Source organism: Mandrillus leucophaeus, unplaced genomic scaffold (assembly GCF_000951045.1).
Source record: "Mandrillus leucophaeus isolate KB7577 unplaced genomic scaffold, Mleu.le_1.0 Scaffold293, whole genome shotgun sequence".
Lineage (NCBI taxonomy): Eukaryota > Metazoa > Chordata > Mammalia > Primates > Cercopithecidae > Mandrillus > Mandrillus leucophaeus.
In genome coordinates, this window is record NW_012103065.1 from 1,780,691 (window position 1) to 1,793,366 (window position 12,676).

Genomic DNA, 12,676 nt, shown 5'->3' on the forward strand with positions numbered 1-12,676 from the left:
ACAAACGAACAAGGAAAGTGTCAACATTTATATCATTTTCTTTTCTATATCCAAATCCATCAACATCATCTATACTATTTTACACTTTATACCATTTTATACTCTCTGTCACCATTGCTATCACCTGAGTAAAACAATCTCTTTTGTGGTCTTCTACGTCAACTCTCAAACTAATCTCCTATAACTTTTCCACTCCCCTTCTCCCCATGCCACAAATCATCTGTTACCTAACACACGAGTGACAACACAATTCTGTTCATGCCATTTTCTGCTAAAGATTGTTCTAATTTACTTCTCTGTTGAGATATAAGAAAGACCATGATCTTTAAAGTAGCCTAAGCTTCAACATGATTTTGATTCTGCTTTTATTCTCATTAAATGAATATTTCTGGATTGAACAATAAGAGAAAATAACAGAGAGTAGGTGGTGAAAAATGAAAAAGTAGGCATAGCAAAGTGTCCTATGGTCATAGACGTCAATAAAAGCAATGAAAAATACAGACCATGAATGGCGGAATTTAATGTCATAGATTGTTCTAGGAGAGGGGATACAGATTGAGGGAGTCTACTTGGTCACTGAGGAATCTGCCATTAATCAAACAGTTTTAGTTAATGTGTAGGAGTGAAATATTAGAAAGGATGAATAAAGATATACAGAACTGGAGCATAAAACCTAGAAATTCAGCCTCCTACTCTGAGAAGCTTAGTAATGAAGTAAAAGAGAAAGGAGAAAATTAGAAAAAAGAAGTCACAGAACCAAAAAAAGGATTTTAAGGGAAAGAAATCCAATCCTTTCTTTAAATGGGCAAAAAAAAAAAAAAAAAGTAAAATATGAAGGTTATTTATCAAAGAATTTAATACAGAAAATGTATAATTTTTCTTCTAAAACAGAAAACATACTAGCAAAAGATACTGAAACAGACTAGATTGGTGGCTAATTTCATTCAAAAAGCATAGAAGATAATTTGCATACCTATGACATTCTTGGTCACCCGTGATATTCTTGGTCAGTCTAAGGTAAAGTTACCTGCCTGATGAGAGTCAGGGTCAGGGGAGCTTAGGGGGAGCTGAATTGGTATTCAGTTGTTGAAACAGATGTTATGAAAACATCTGATGAAATCAAAGATAAGATGTGGTAATATTCCAAGAATTTGCTGCAAAATTAACCAATCACCATTTTTGCTTGATGTTTTATTCATTCATTTAAAATCATAATTCACTTGTATTGCTTTATCTTTTTCCAGGAACAGAAGACAAGAAGTAAAGACAGTAGACACAAGAGAAGAACTGTGGTTAGGTCTTCATGTAGCAAGGATTCTAGGCTCTTTAGGTGGGTGCTGTTGAAATATCAGAAAGCTCTGAATCAGTCTTGCAAATAATAGAAGAGAAATGGGATATAACAAAAGCATGTGATGTGCCAAACACGAAGTAGGCTCATCAAATATCCCCCTAACACCAATGAATATATATGAAGACACTCCAGTGAAAGATGGCAGGTAATGTCCCAGATATAAAATTGAATAATTAAAATAACTCTGCCAACCTAACTTGGTTCACCTTCAAATTATGGTTGAATAGATGAAAAATGTCATCTCTCAATAACAATAAAAGAGTATCAGCAGTAACTATTACCCTTGGTGATTACAAAATACAATGTTAGTGATCGAGAAGAATTCTCTCAAAATAAAACTTTTTGCATCATGGTCATTTTATGCTAGGAGATCTTTTATCCTAAACTAAAAGAAAGCAAATCCATTATCTGTTTGATTAAACTGTGTAGTTCTATATTTACACTATGGTTTTCATACTACAAATATACAAAAGTGACGTTATAGTGAGATTCTCCGACTAGAGTGAACTATCAAGGACTACATTTTATAAAGCTTAAAAATCATAACCCTGTTCATACCTAAATTGGCTCTTAAGATGTTCACATATTATTTCAGAGATTCATTAATGAAACTGCTTCTCTTTTGAAACATATCTTTTGAAGTGAGACTAAAGTAGTTCATATTTAGCAAAGTGATTAAAATGTATTCCATGCTGGTTTTCCAAAGGAGATTATTTTTTTGGACAGAATTTCCAATTACGCCTTGAAGTGCATAGTGGGCAATTCGTACATGGGAAAATAATTTTATTTGAAATGTGTGCTCTGAAAATGGCTATGCTATTGTTGGCCTGTACAGTGACTGCACAGACTTCAGGGAAGTGTCTGACAGACTGCAGACGTCTGAGGCAGTAGTTTATTTAATCAATTGATCACAGGCATGTGGTTTTAATGACAAGTTCAATGCAGCCAACTATATTCTTCCAAAAAGCATAACTTTACTTTCCTTGTAAGAATTTTAATATTTCATAACATCTTGAACCACATTAAAAATGTCTCATTTTGGGGTCAAATTATAATTATTTTTAAGTGACTTCTTATTCAATAAAACATACTTATGTATAAATTACATGTCTGAAAAACAACTTAAAAAAACATCATTGTTCAGTCATTAGTACTAAAATAGATTAACTGTTGTTAAAGGAAAATAAGCTTTAGATCAGTAGCCATATTTATTTTTTGCAAAATTCTAATCTAAAAAATCAAATTAAAATATTATTTAAAAACTGGACTTTCTATATTTAAGTTGCATAATAAAGTCAAACCAAGTTTGAAAATTCAGTTTTTGGCCAGGCGTGGTGGCTCATGCCTGTAATCCCAGCACTTTGGGAAGACGAGGTGGGTAGATCATAAGGTCAGGAGATCAAGACCATCCTGGTTAACACAGTGAAACCCCGTCTCTACTAAAAATACAAAAAATTAGCTGGGCGTGGTGGCAGATGCCTATAGTCCCAGCTACTTGGGAGGCTGAGGCAGGAGAATGGCGTGAACCCAGGAGGCGGAGCTTGCAGTGAGCCGAGATCGCGCCATTGCACTCCAGCCTGGGTGACAGAGCAAGACTCCATTTCAAAAAAAAAAAAAAAAAATTCAGTTTTTAAAATAATTATATTAAGTAAAACAAGATGTTTGACTAAAAGAATGAGTAGAAACTCTCTCGGTGTAATGTACTTTCCTTAGTCAACAGCTGTGGACTGGGATAACAAAGGCTTAAATAGCACAGGTGAAGTTCAACCAGCCTCATATTCGACTATACATTAGGTATATATTTGACTAGTGTTCAGCAAACATCATATCATAATACCCCATATCACTCTAACTAATGTAAGAATAAGGCTGGAATAGCCTAATGTAGGATGATGTTGGTCTAAGATAAAAGTATGATTTGTTAATTACATTAAGTTCTTTTCAGCAGATACTTGGCATCCTGCTTTATACATCTTTTACAGATATACATTTATAAAGTTTTATTGAATTTGAAAGACAAGAAATTATACTAGATTTGAGAAGGTTAAGTTTATGATACAATATTTCTATAATTTGGAGCAAATATTATCACCGTATTACATTCAAGTTATCTTGAAACTATAACATTTTTCTTTTACCTTTTACAGCTTTACAAATATAGATATACTAAAAATATATACATATAAACTAAAATTATATATATATAGTTGTGTCCAACTAAAAGTATATATATATATTTACATATTTATAATACACACAAAAATATATACACATTTTTAGCTGAAGGCAAAAGGTCATACTTCAAGTAACTTGGCAGACAGGAAAATATGTAATATACTTTATGTTTAAAGGGCATGAAAATATTTTACGAATATTGATATTTCCAAGTCTTTACTCTAAAACACAGTTTCAAAAATCCTTGACACTATTATCAAAACTAAGAATGTTAAATAGTTACGCTTACCTCTGATCTCCTCCCTCTGTTCAAGTAAGTACAGACGGGACTGAAAGCACCACTCCCACAGACATATAAATGTGTACGATTGAAAGTCTGAATTACACGGACAAAGTTCCCACAGCCGTGCTAAAAGAATCAGTAAATAAGCAGTTAGTAATTCAATGACTTTCACTGTTATTTCAGTTAGCTATGTTAACCTGAGATCGTGTATGATAGGTAACAATGAGGTGACATAAACTTTTGATGTTATTAGTCCAGGGGTGTCCAATCTTTTGGCTTCCCTAGGCCACACTGGAAGAAGAATTGTCTTGGGCCACGCATAAAATACACTAACCCTAGCAACAGCTGACGAGCTAAAAAAAAAAAAAAAAAAAATCGCAAAAAAAAAAACCTCATGTTTTAAGAAAGTTTACGAATTTGTGTTGGGCCACATTCAAAGCTGTCCTGGGTTACATGAGGCCCGTAGGTCACAGGTTGGACAAGTTTGTAGTAGGCTATATCTTTGGGGAACTATTAATATATTTGCACCTCTTCAAGGTAATTTGAGAATACTTATCTAACTTGTAGAAGTACCAAATCAAATACTAAGATTTGGTGCAACTGAAGGAAAACAGTGGTTCAGGAATAGTCAAAACATTATTACAGGAACAGTCACTCAACAAATATTTACTGATTACCTACTATTTGACAGGGTATAGTCAAATTCTCTGGGCATCCTTACTGAGAAAAACACAAAAATCTCTTCGCTTGTAGAATGCAACTGAACAAAGTTGTCATACGTGCCCTGCTTTTTCTATTTCTGTTTTAATCTGGACTAATTCTAATACTTCATTTGAAAATGCTCTCAAATGTATACATGTCAATGCAAATATTGTTTGGCAATACTTTGCTATACATTTTCCTTTCTGCTCCATTTTTTTTATTGTTAAAAGATGTATTTCCAGAAATATTAAAACAACAGCATGATTTATTCCACTGATTTATTTCAAGAGAAATATAGTGCACGGCAGATAGTAAGTAAAATGCTCTATTTCATTATTCTCATATTACAACACTATCTAAATTTTTACGTCCTGAAACTTCATAAACATATTATTTACCTGAGAAAGTTTACAAATTAACACATAGAAGTTATTTTTTCTCAAGTTTTCCTTAAAACATTAAACACACACACATTATATAAACGTGTTCTGAATGCACCTGTGCCTATACAAGTTCCATATTACCATTAGTACACAATGGCAAACACTATTCACCTTAAGAACTGGCAAATAAAACTAAATAAAACTAATCTCCAACAAAATGCCAGCATAATGACTGCCTTCTATGAGGAATGACATAATCATTCTCTTTGCCCTGGATCCCCTAAAATATTCCCTTCTTCTCTCATAGAAACTCCTTTCTTACTTGCTCCCAGTTCAAGTAAAAGCAAGGCTGTCATTTATTCACCCAATGAAATAAAATAATTATTGCAGTTCTCAATTGACTATGACCTTGCAGGAGCACAGAAACATAGTCAGCACTAGATACACATCTCTGTGACTAAATTAACCACTGAATGTTCCAGTTACTAGCTTCACTATCCTTTGCTGACTATAATTCAATCAAGCCTGAGACTGAATGACTTCACAAAGTCATTTTTCTCTCAAAGAACATAATAAAATGATTGTATATTAGAGACAGTATTTTTATTAAAAACTATAAAGAAATATATCAAAAGTTAACAGTAACTTTTCCCTGGGTGGCCTGGGTGGTCAGAAAATATATTTCACTTTTCCCCCTGCTAGGTACCATGTATGCTCCTTTTTTTTTTTTTTTTTTTGAGACAGAGTCTTGTTCTGTTGCTCAGGCTGGAGGGCAGTGGCGCGATCTCAGCTCACTGCAACCTCCGCCTCCCGGGTTCAAGTGATTCTCCTGCCTCAGCCTCCTGAGTAGCTAGGATTACGGGCATGTGCTACCATGCCGGGCTAATTTTTGTGTGTGTGTGTTTTTAGTAGAGATGGGGTTTCACCATGTTAGCCAGGATGGTCTTGATCTTCTGACCTCATGATCCACTCGCCTTGCCTCCCAAAGTGCTGGGATTACAGGTGTGAGCCACCACGCCCAGCCTCTCCTATTTTTTAATAAAGCATATCTATTATTTAAATTATTGAAAAACTAAAACAAAATAAATGTTGCTAAAATAGAAGTTAAAATTAAAATCAATATTATTTTACATTTTCCATCATTTTTCCTTTTATGTTCATTATTACTTGCCAGCAAATATACACTTCTTTTCTTATGCAGTAATTTTATACAGGTGTTTCTATGATACATTTTTATTATTAAATAATCAATCATTAATTCTGTAGTCAAAGAAATTAATCCTTACAGACTAGACTATATACTTTATTTTTAAGTCATTAAGGACTTTTGTTAAATACACAGTGTCATTTCTTGACACCTGTTTATAGAGGTATCTGGAAATTGATTACGTAACTACAGATAACATGTTTCCAAAGAAAAAGCACAGATGAAATATGGTGTGTTTATAATGTGTCTATGTAAAGGGAATCTATGAGGAATGAGACACATGCATATTTTTTCACATTCAAGTTTAGTCATTCTGGGATTCTGTATACAATATTTCAATATTTCCCCATAAGATATAAATAATTCAATCCAATTCCTTTAATAACAGGTTATGTCTCTCTCATCTTGGGTCTTATGGATGTCAATGTACTTTCACGAATTACTGGTATTGGTAAAATGAAAGAAGTCAATAACATCTCTTTTATATTTCAAATGCACTATACTCATTTCATGTATCTATCTGCTTATTATGACTAATATTTATTTAGAGTTTATTATATCCTAGACAATGAAATAATCATATTGTATGTTTTACCTTTTATTTTTACCTTCAGAAAGTTTGATTTTTACCTTTAGAGCAGACATTTATTTAAAACTTACTGTATGCTACTTAGGCACTGTAAGGTTTTTACCATATTCATTCAGGTTTTTACCGTAACTCAGTTCCTTTTGGAAAAATAAACTGTAGAGCTTTTTAAAAAAATAACCTGTCTGAGATCATATAGGTAGTAACTAAAGCAGATTTACAAACACATACATCTCTAACACTGAATCCTGTACTTTCAGCTGCTTTATAATTTATCATTGGATGAGAAGTCCACAGTTGTTTCCTGCGGGGGTGGGGGTGGGGGACTGAATGTCTCTGCCGCCCAGGCTGGAGTGCAGTGGCACAATCTCGGCTCACTGCAACCTCCGCTTCCTGAGTTCAAGCGATTCTCCTGTACATCCTGAGGAGCTGGGACTACAGGCATGTGCCACCACACCCGGCTAATTTTTTGTGTTTTTAGTAGAGACGGGGTTTCATCACGTTAGCCAGGATGCACAGTTGTTTTTATAAGTTAATACTGATATAACTTTTTAGTTTTTATAACATTTATTAATATTCACAGAGCTCTTAATCCTTTCATGTAGATTGTTTAATTCTCATAACAATGCACCAATTTATTAATACTCCATTTTAGTGATGAGGAAATTGAGTCCCAGAGAGGTTAAATAAAGAGTTCTAGTTTTAATAAGTAACTAAACTGGGACTTGAACCACAGCCACTCTCCACTGTGCAGCTTTTCTATAGGAATCTGGTTAGCAATGAACAGATTCCCACACTATCTGTTGCTCAGTGTGCTCCCTACCCCTCCCCACACACAAGACTACAAAAGGAAAAACAATTCAGATGAGTTAATTATTGAAAATGATTATCTCGGTCCTTTCCATTTCCATTGTGCTGCCTTCGTTTCTGACCTAGACTGCTGCCATAGTGTCAATTCCATCCTGCAAATATGTGCTGAAGTCATTCTATGCAAGGCACTGTATATGGTACTAGCAACACTGGAATGAATAGACTCAACCAACACATGCTTTTAGAGAAAGGAGAGCATAATGTATCAGACTGTGGTATATACTGCAATAGGACTGTATTTTTAAAAATGTATTGTAGAAGGAAAGAAAGACATTAAATAATGCTGACCTGGGGTAAAGATTTGAGTAGAGGTGACATTTGAGCTGAGTCTTGCAGAATAATTTAGAGATTTTCACAGGCAAAAGCATAATAAGGAAAGAACATTTCAACAAAAAAATAGCATGAACAGAAAACAGAGACATGAGAGTGCGAGATTTACTAGCAGACTAGTGCCTAGAAGGGTTACAGGATAACTGTGTGATGAAATCAAGAGAGGTATAATTACAGTTGGTCTGCCATCCTGCCATAGTCTTCAGATAGGCAATACAGAGTATTGCAGAGAAGACCGAGTAGATTTAAGTATGCAGGTCTCAGAGCCAGATGACCTCGGTTTAAACTTTGGCTTCATCTTTTATTAGCTTTCAGAACTGAAGACAGTTACTTGGCCTCTGGATGCTTCAATCTTTGCATTTCTAAAATGGCAATGGTAATACTTGTTGTGGACAATATATTAATAAAGCAGTAGAAATAGTATCTGGAACATAATAAACACATCCAACTGTCCAATATTAGATTTGTTTTATTTGCATTTTAAAATTGATATTGTCTATAAACCCGGTGAAATGGTCAGGGCATCTGTCCTGCATAAAGCTTAGTGCAGGTCCTGACCACAGTAAAAATCCACAAAAAGTTGAGAGTATGAATGAAGCCTTAGAGACTTCAGTGGAAATAAATACCATGGATGCTCTCTTTTCGTTGTTTAATTCTCTTTTGAAATGATTTCCTGGCACAATGTTAATGAAATATAAGGCTGCTAACATTATACAGCATATAATAAAATTCTATTTTTTATAAACATTTATGTCTATATAACAAAATCCTGGAAGAATATACCCTGAATTGTTAAGAGTGATTATGTTTCAGTAGTGCAATTTACTTTCTTTAACAGTGATACAGCATTAACTATGTACTATGCACTGCTCTAAGCTCTCTGCAAATATTAACTCATCAATCCTCTTAACAACCCAATAAGGTTAAGTGCTACAGATTAGCACATTTCACAGATAAGAAAACCAAGATGCACAGAAAGTTTAAGTCTCCAAGGTCGAAGAGCTAATAAGAGATGGTTTATTTTCTGTTGCTTTCTATGTACTTTTCTAGGTCTTCAAAGATTGTTATATTGAAAATATATTACTTTTATAATATAAAAATATATGTTTTAAAAATATATCCCGGAGCACAGGTGAACAGGCCTTTAAAAATATTGACTCATCATGGCCTATAATCTGCAATGACATAAATATACTTCATACTTTCTTCTTCTTGGTCTATACCTTCTTGGTCTAGGGAAATTAATCAAGGTATTTTGATAAAGAAAATGTATTTTTTAGGAGCTTAGGATTGTATGGTCACAGAAATAGGGAAACTGATATTCTACAACTAATAAATCAAGTTTGACACCATGTGCATGTAATGTATATATATCTAAATACATATAATCCTACTTAATTTTTCAACTGTCTCCTATAGTATTTACATAGTACATTCATTAAGCCCTATCTCATGGATATGTTTGACAGCATGTGCTATTGTTTAACCTCAATTTATTTAGAGTATGAATAAAATATTAGCATTTAGAAATAAATGGAGCATGTAGGAATGTGAGTATGTAGTGGCAGGAAGAGAAATGGGAAGTAGGTTATATTCTTTTTAGCTGAGGCAGAAAATTAGCTATATTCCCACCATGAAAATTTATTTTCTTTAAAAACATTAGTTTATTACAGAATTATGCTATATTATTACCTAAGATCAAATGTTAAATCACATTAAATTTTCTTCTTATAATTGTTATCTTGTTATAATGTCAATTAAAATTTGATACAACCAAAAAATCTGAAGGATTAAGGGATGCTTAACTCTTGTTTTATTTTTGCTTTCAGTTGTTATAGCAGTATGGATATTAATTGCTACCACTTTATGTTCTGCTTAGACGATTAACAGAGCTAAAAGCAGAAAGTTTTAGCTTAATGAAAATATACCTCTAAAATATATGCATAATAAATGTGCTACAAACATAATTAATCTAAAAGCATTAATAAACTCAGCATCTACTGTGTCCTACCCTCAAGCCCTGACAATCAGTTGCAACGATTTCCCATGCTTGTATGCACTGTGACCTGAAGGGGTGAGTAGATGTGGACAAGAGAATCAACAGCACGTAGCACATACCAAACACTGGAAGAGAGAGAGGGTACAACTTGTTCGAATTTCAATACCATTGAAATAAAAGGTTAACAAGTTCTAATATGATTACCACAAAATCTATCAAACCTTTCCTAAATATCCCAGACGTGCTTTGTGTGTATCCCTTAGCATTTATCATTTTCTCTCCGGTAGGGTAGCATGTATTAGTGGCTAAGAGTACAGAATCCAGAGTTGCGTGTGACTTAGACAAAGACCATTGCACTTCACAGCAGCACAGCTTAAGTGTCTCGCTTTCTTAGTAATGTAGGTATTTTATCTTAAAAATACAGGTGGTGACAATAATGCCCACCTTGCAGCATTGTTATGAGGATTAAAATAAAGCACTTACAACAGGACCTGGCCTGTTCCATTAAATATTGGGTATTTTTTCTGAATATTAATGTATATATGTCTCATCATCTCCAGTACATTATGAAGACTTAAATGTAAGGACTCCATCTAACTCACCTCCAGCTTCTTCACAACAACTAAATAATTTGTGCAAATTAAAATACTCGATTCCTGTGTTTTAAAAGTATTAGGTTATTAGATAATATTTATTCCAAGTTTTAAAAAGTTCTTAAGTATGTGGTTTCATTGAGAAATGAAAGGAGGATAGGTTGTTCTACAAAACTTCCAAAGATCTATTTCACATTATTTTTCTACCACAGGCCTTTTTTTCCCCAGAGTCTAAGTAAAGGACACTTCTGTAAGTACTTCACATGTATGAAATGAGACGGATTTGTCAGACATTATTTTCTTGCATAGACCAACCATGTATTTTTTTGATTAGTGTTTCCCAGGACTCAACAATGTTGTATGGACAAACAAAACCTGTCCGGCCGAGCCCTAAAAATACCTAGGAAAGAGCACTCCATTAGATATTTCCCTTGTGTAAAACAACTGGCCTTATAGTAGAAATTAAAAATATCAACAAATTACAGCATGACAAAACTATGGGAAAATGTCAGCATGTATTGAAGATTTTTATCTAATAACTTTTAATTGTCAAAAAGCAAAACAAAAACCTCAGGGTTTCTATTTTGACAAAGGAAGCAGAAACCAAATGACTTGTCTAAGAATCTTCAGAAACTCAACAGCAATTTTTGGAAATAGAAGGTACAAAGGTACCTAAATTCTGCACATTCTGCCTGTGGCAGTTCTTATGAATGGGAATTGCAAATCATTTTGAACAAAGGACAATGAAATTCAGGAACTATAGCCACGGGATATTATTGTGGCAAAAGGCAAGGCATGATCAGACACACATCAATGGGAAAAAATCCCATTAGAGAGAAAAGAAATAGTTTAATTCATTCACAATTATTAAAATAATAGCCTCAGGGGACAAAACATCATTCTCTGCAACATTGTGCTTCATTCTACCATTGGTTTCCTGGAACATCGTTGTAATGTATGTAAGTGTTTTTTCTACATTTTTCTGGATTTCCCCCCCAAGATTGTGGTCTAACAGGTCCCTTGGATAGCAGATATGCCCCTGCAAATTTCTCCTGCTCACTTTTAAATTTTTCTTATTGGATAAATCACTCCAAGAACCCTTTAGTTAAGGCCAGATATCCTACCCTCCAGAGTCTTCCATGGCCCTGCCTTCAGCCAAAAATTTTTGCAACTTTACACCTGGGGCTGTTAGGAGTCAATGAAAATAAACGTTTCATTTCCTCAATCCCATATTTCCACTTTCCACAAGATTAGTATTTTTCCCATGTTTGGTCTTGTCTGATCCATCTCTACTTCCAAGACTCAGGGCACAGTCTTCACTCCTGAAATCAGTATCTCTTGACCCTACCACAAAATAAATGATTAGTCAACATTTTTTTAACCCTAAGGTGGTCTATTACTTGTTATGACCTGAGACCTGAATGTATGTGTATATACTGACTAGTCTGTCCACCCTATTACCATATTTCTAGCTTATTTCTAAATTAGTTTGTATTTCCATGCTCATTTGATTATGGCTGACTTTTCTAACAAGATAATAAAGTTGACTGGAGTTAGAACTATTTCTGTCTTTGCACCAACTATGTCTTTAGCAACTAGCTCCGTGCTAGATATATAACAGGTGCTGAATCAGTATTTATTGAGCAAATAATGGAAGGAATGAATGAAGAAAGAAACCTCTTGACCAAACTATTTTTGAAAGAGAGGGTGATTTTGATGCTTGGTTCTATTACATTTTCATTATTTGAGGCAAAATGGTGAGATGACATATACGCTCCCTTATAAACATTAAATGACGTGTACACATTAAAGATCTGCTCCATGTATTGTTTTAGAATATTCAAGAATAACAATGTACTACTTTCAGCAGTCATTTGTAGAAATTAATATAGATTTCTTCCTTGATTCTTTATTTTGAATCTCACCTAGAGGAATGCAATTTGCACAAGCGTTGCATACTGAATATTTATTGATACTTATATCTGTCTCTATTGCTGTTTCTGTGGCTATTTTTAATTAACAGAGGTACCATTTATCACCAGTGATTTATATTTATGGAATTTGCTGGCTAACCACTACCCTTTTGCCGAGAATCTTTGTTTGGAAAAGCCCACAGGGTATCTGGGAGCTGCTCCAGACACTTGCATTATCATCGTTTCAGGAGCCTGCTGAGAATTCTGCAGGTTGGATCCACTAG

General features: G+C 34.1%; 1 protein-coding gene across 2 annotated transcripts in view; it reads right to left on the reverse strand.

Moving 5' to 3' along the window:
* The window catches only part of SEMA3C (sema domain, immunoglobulin domain (Ig), short basic domain, secreted, (semaphorin) 3C), a 183,989-nt gene that overhangs the window by 72,729 nt on the left and 98,584 nt on the right, over window positions 1-12,676 (reverse strand). For both annotated transcript variants that reach the window (XM_011986104.1, XM_011986103.1), the window contains exon 5: window positions 3,816-3,935. In XM_011986104.1, the coding sequence (XP_011841494.1) occupies window positions 3,816-3,935 (120 nt within the window). The remainder of the gene's footprint in view (window positions 1-3,815; window positions 3,936-12,676) is intronic.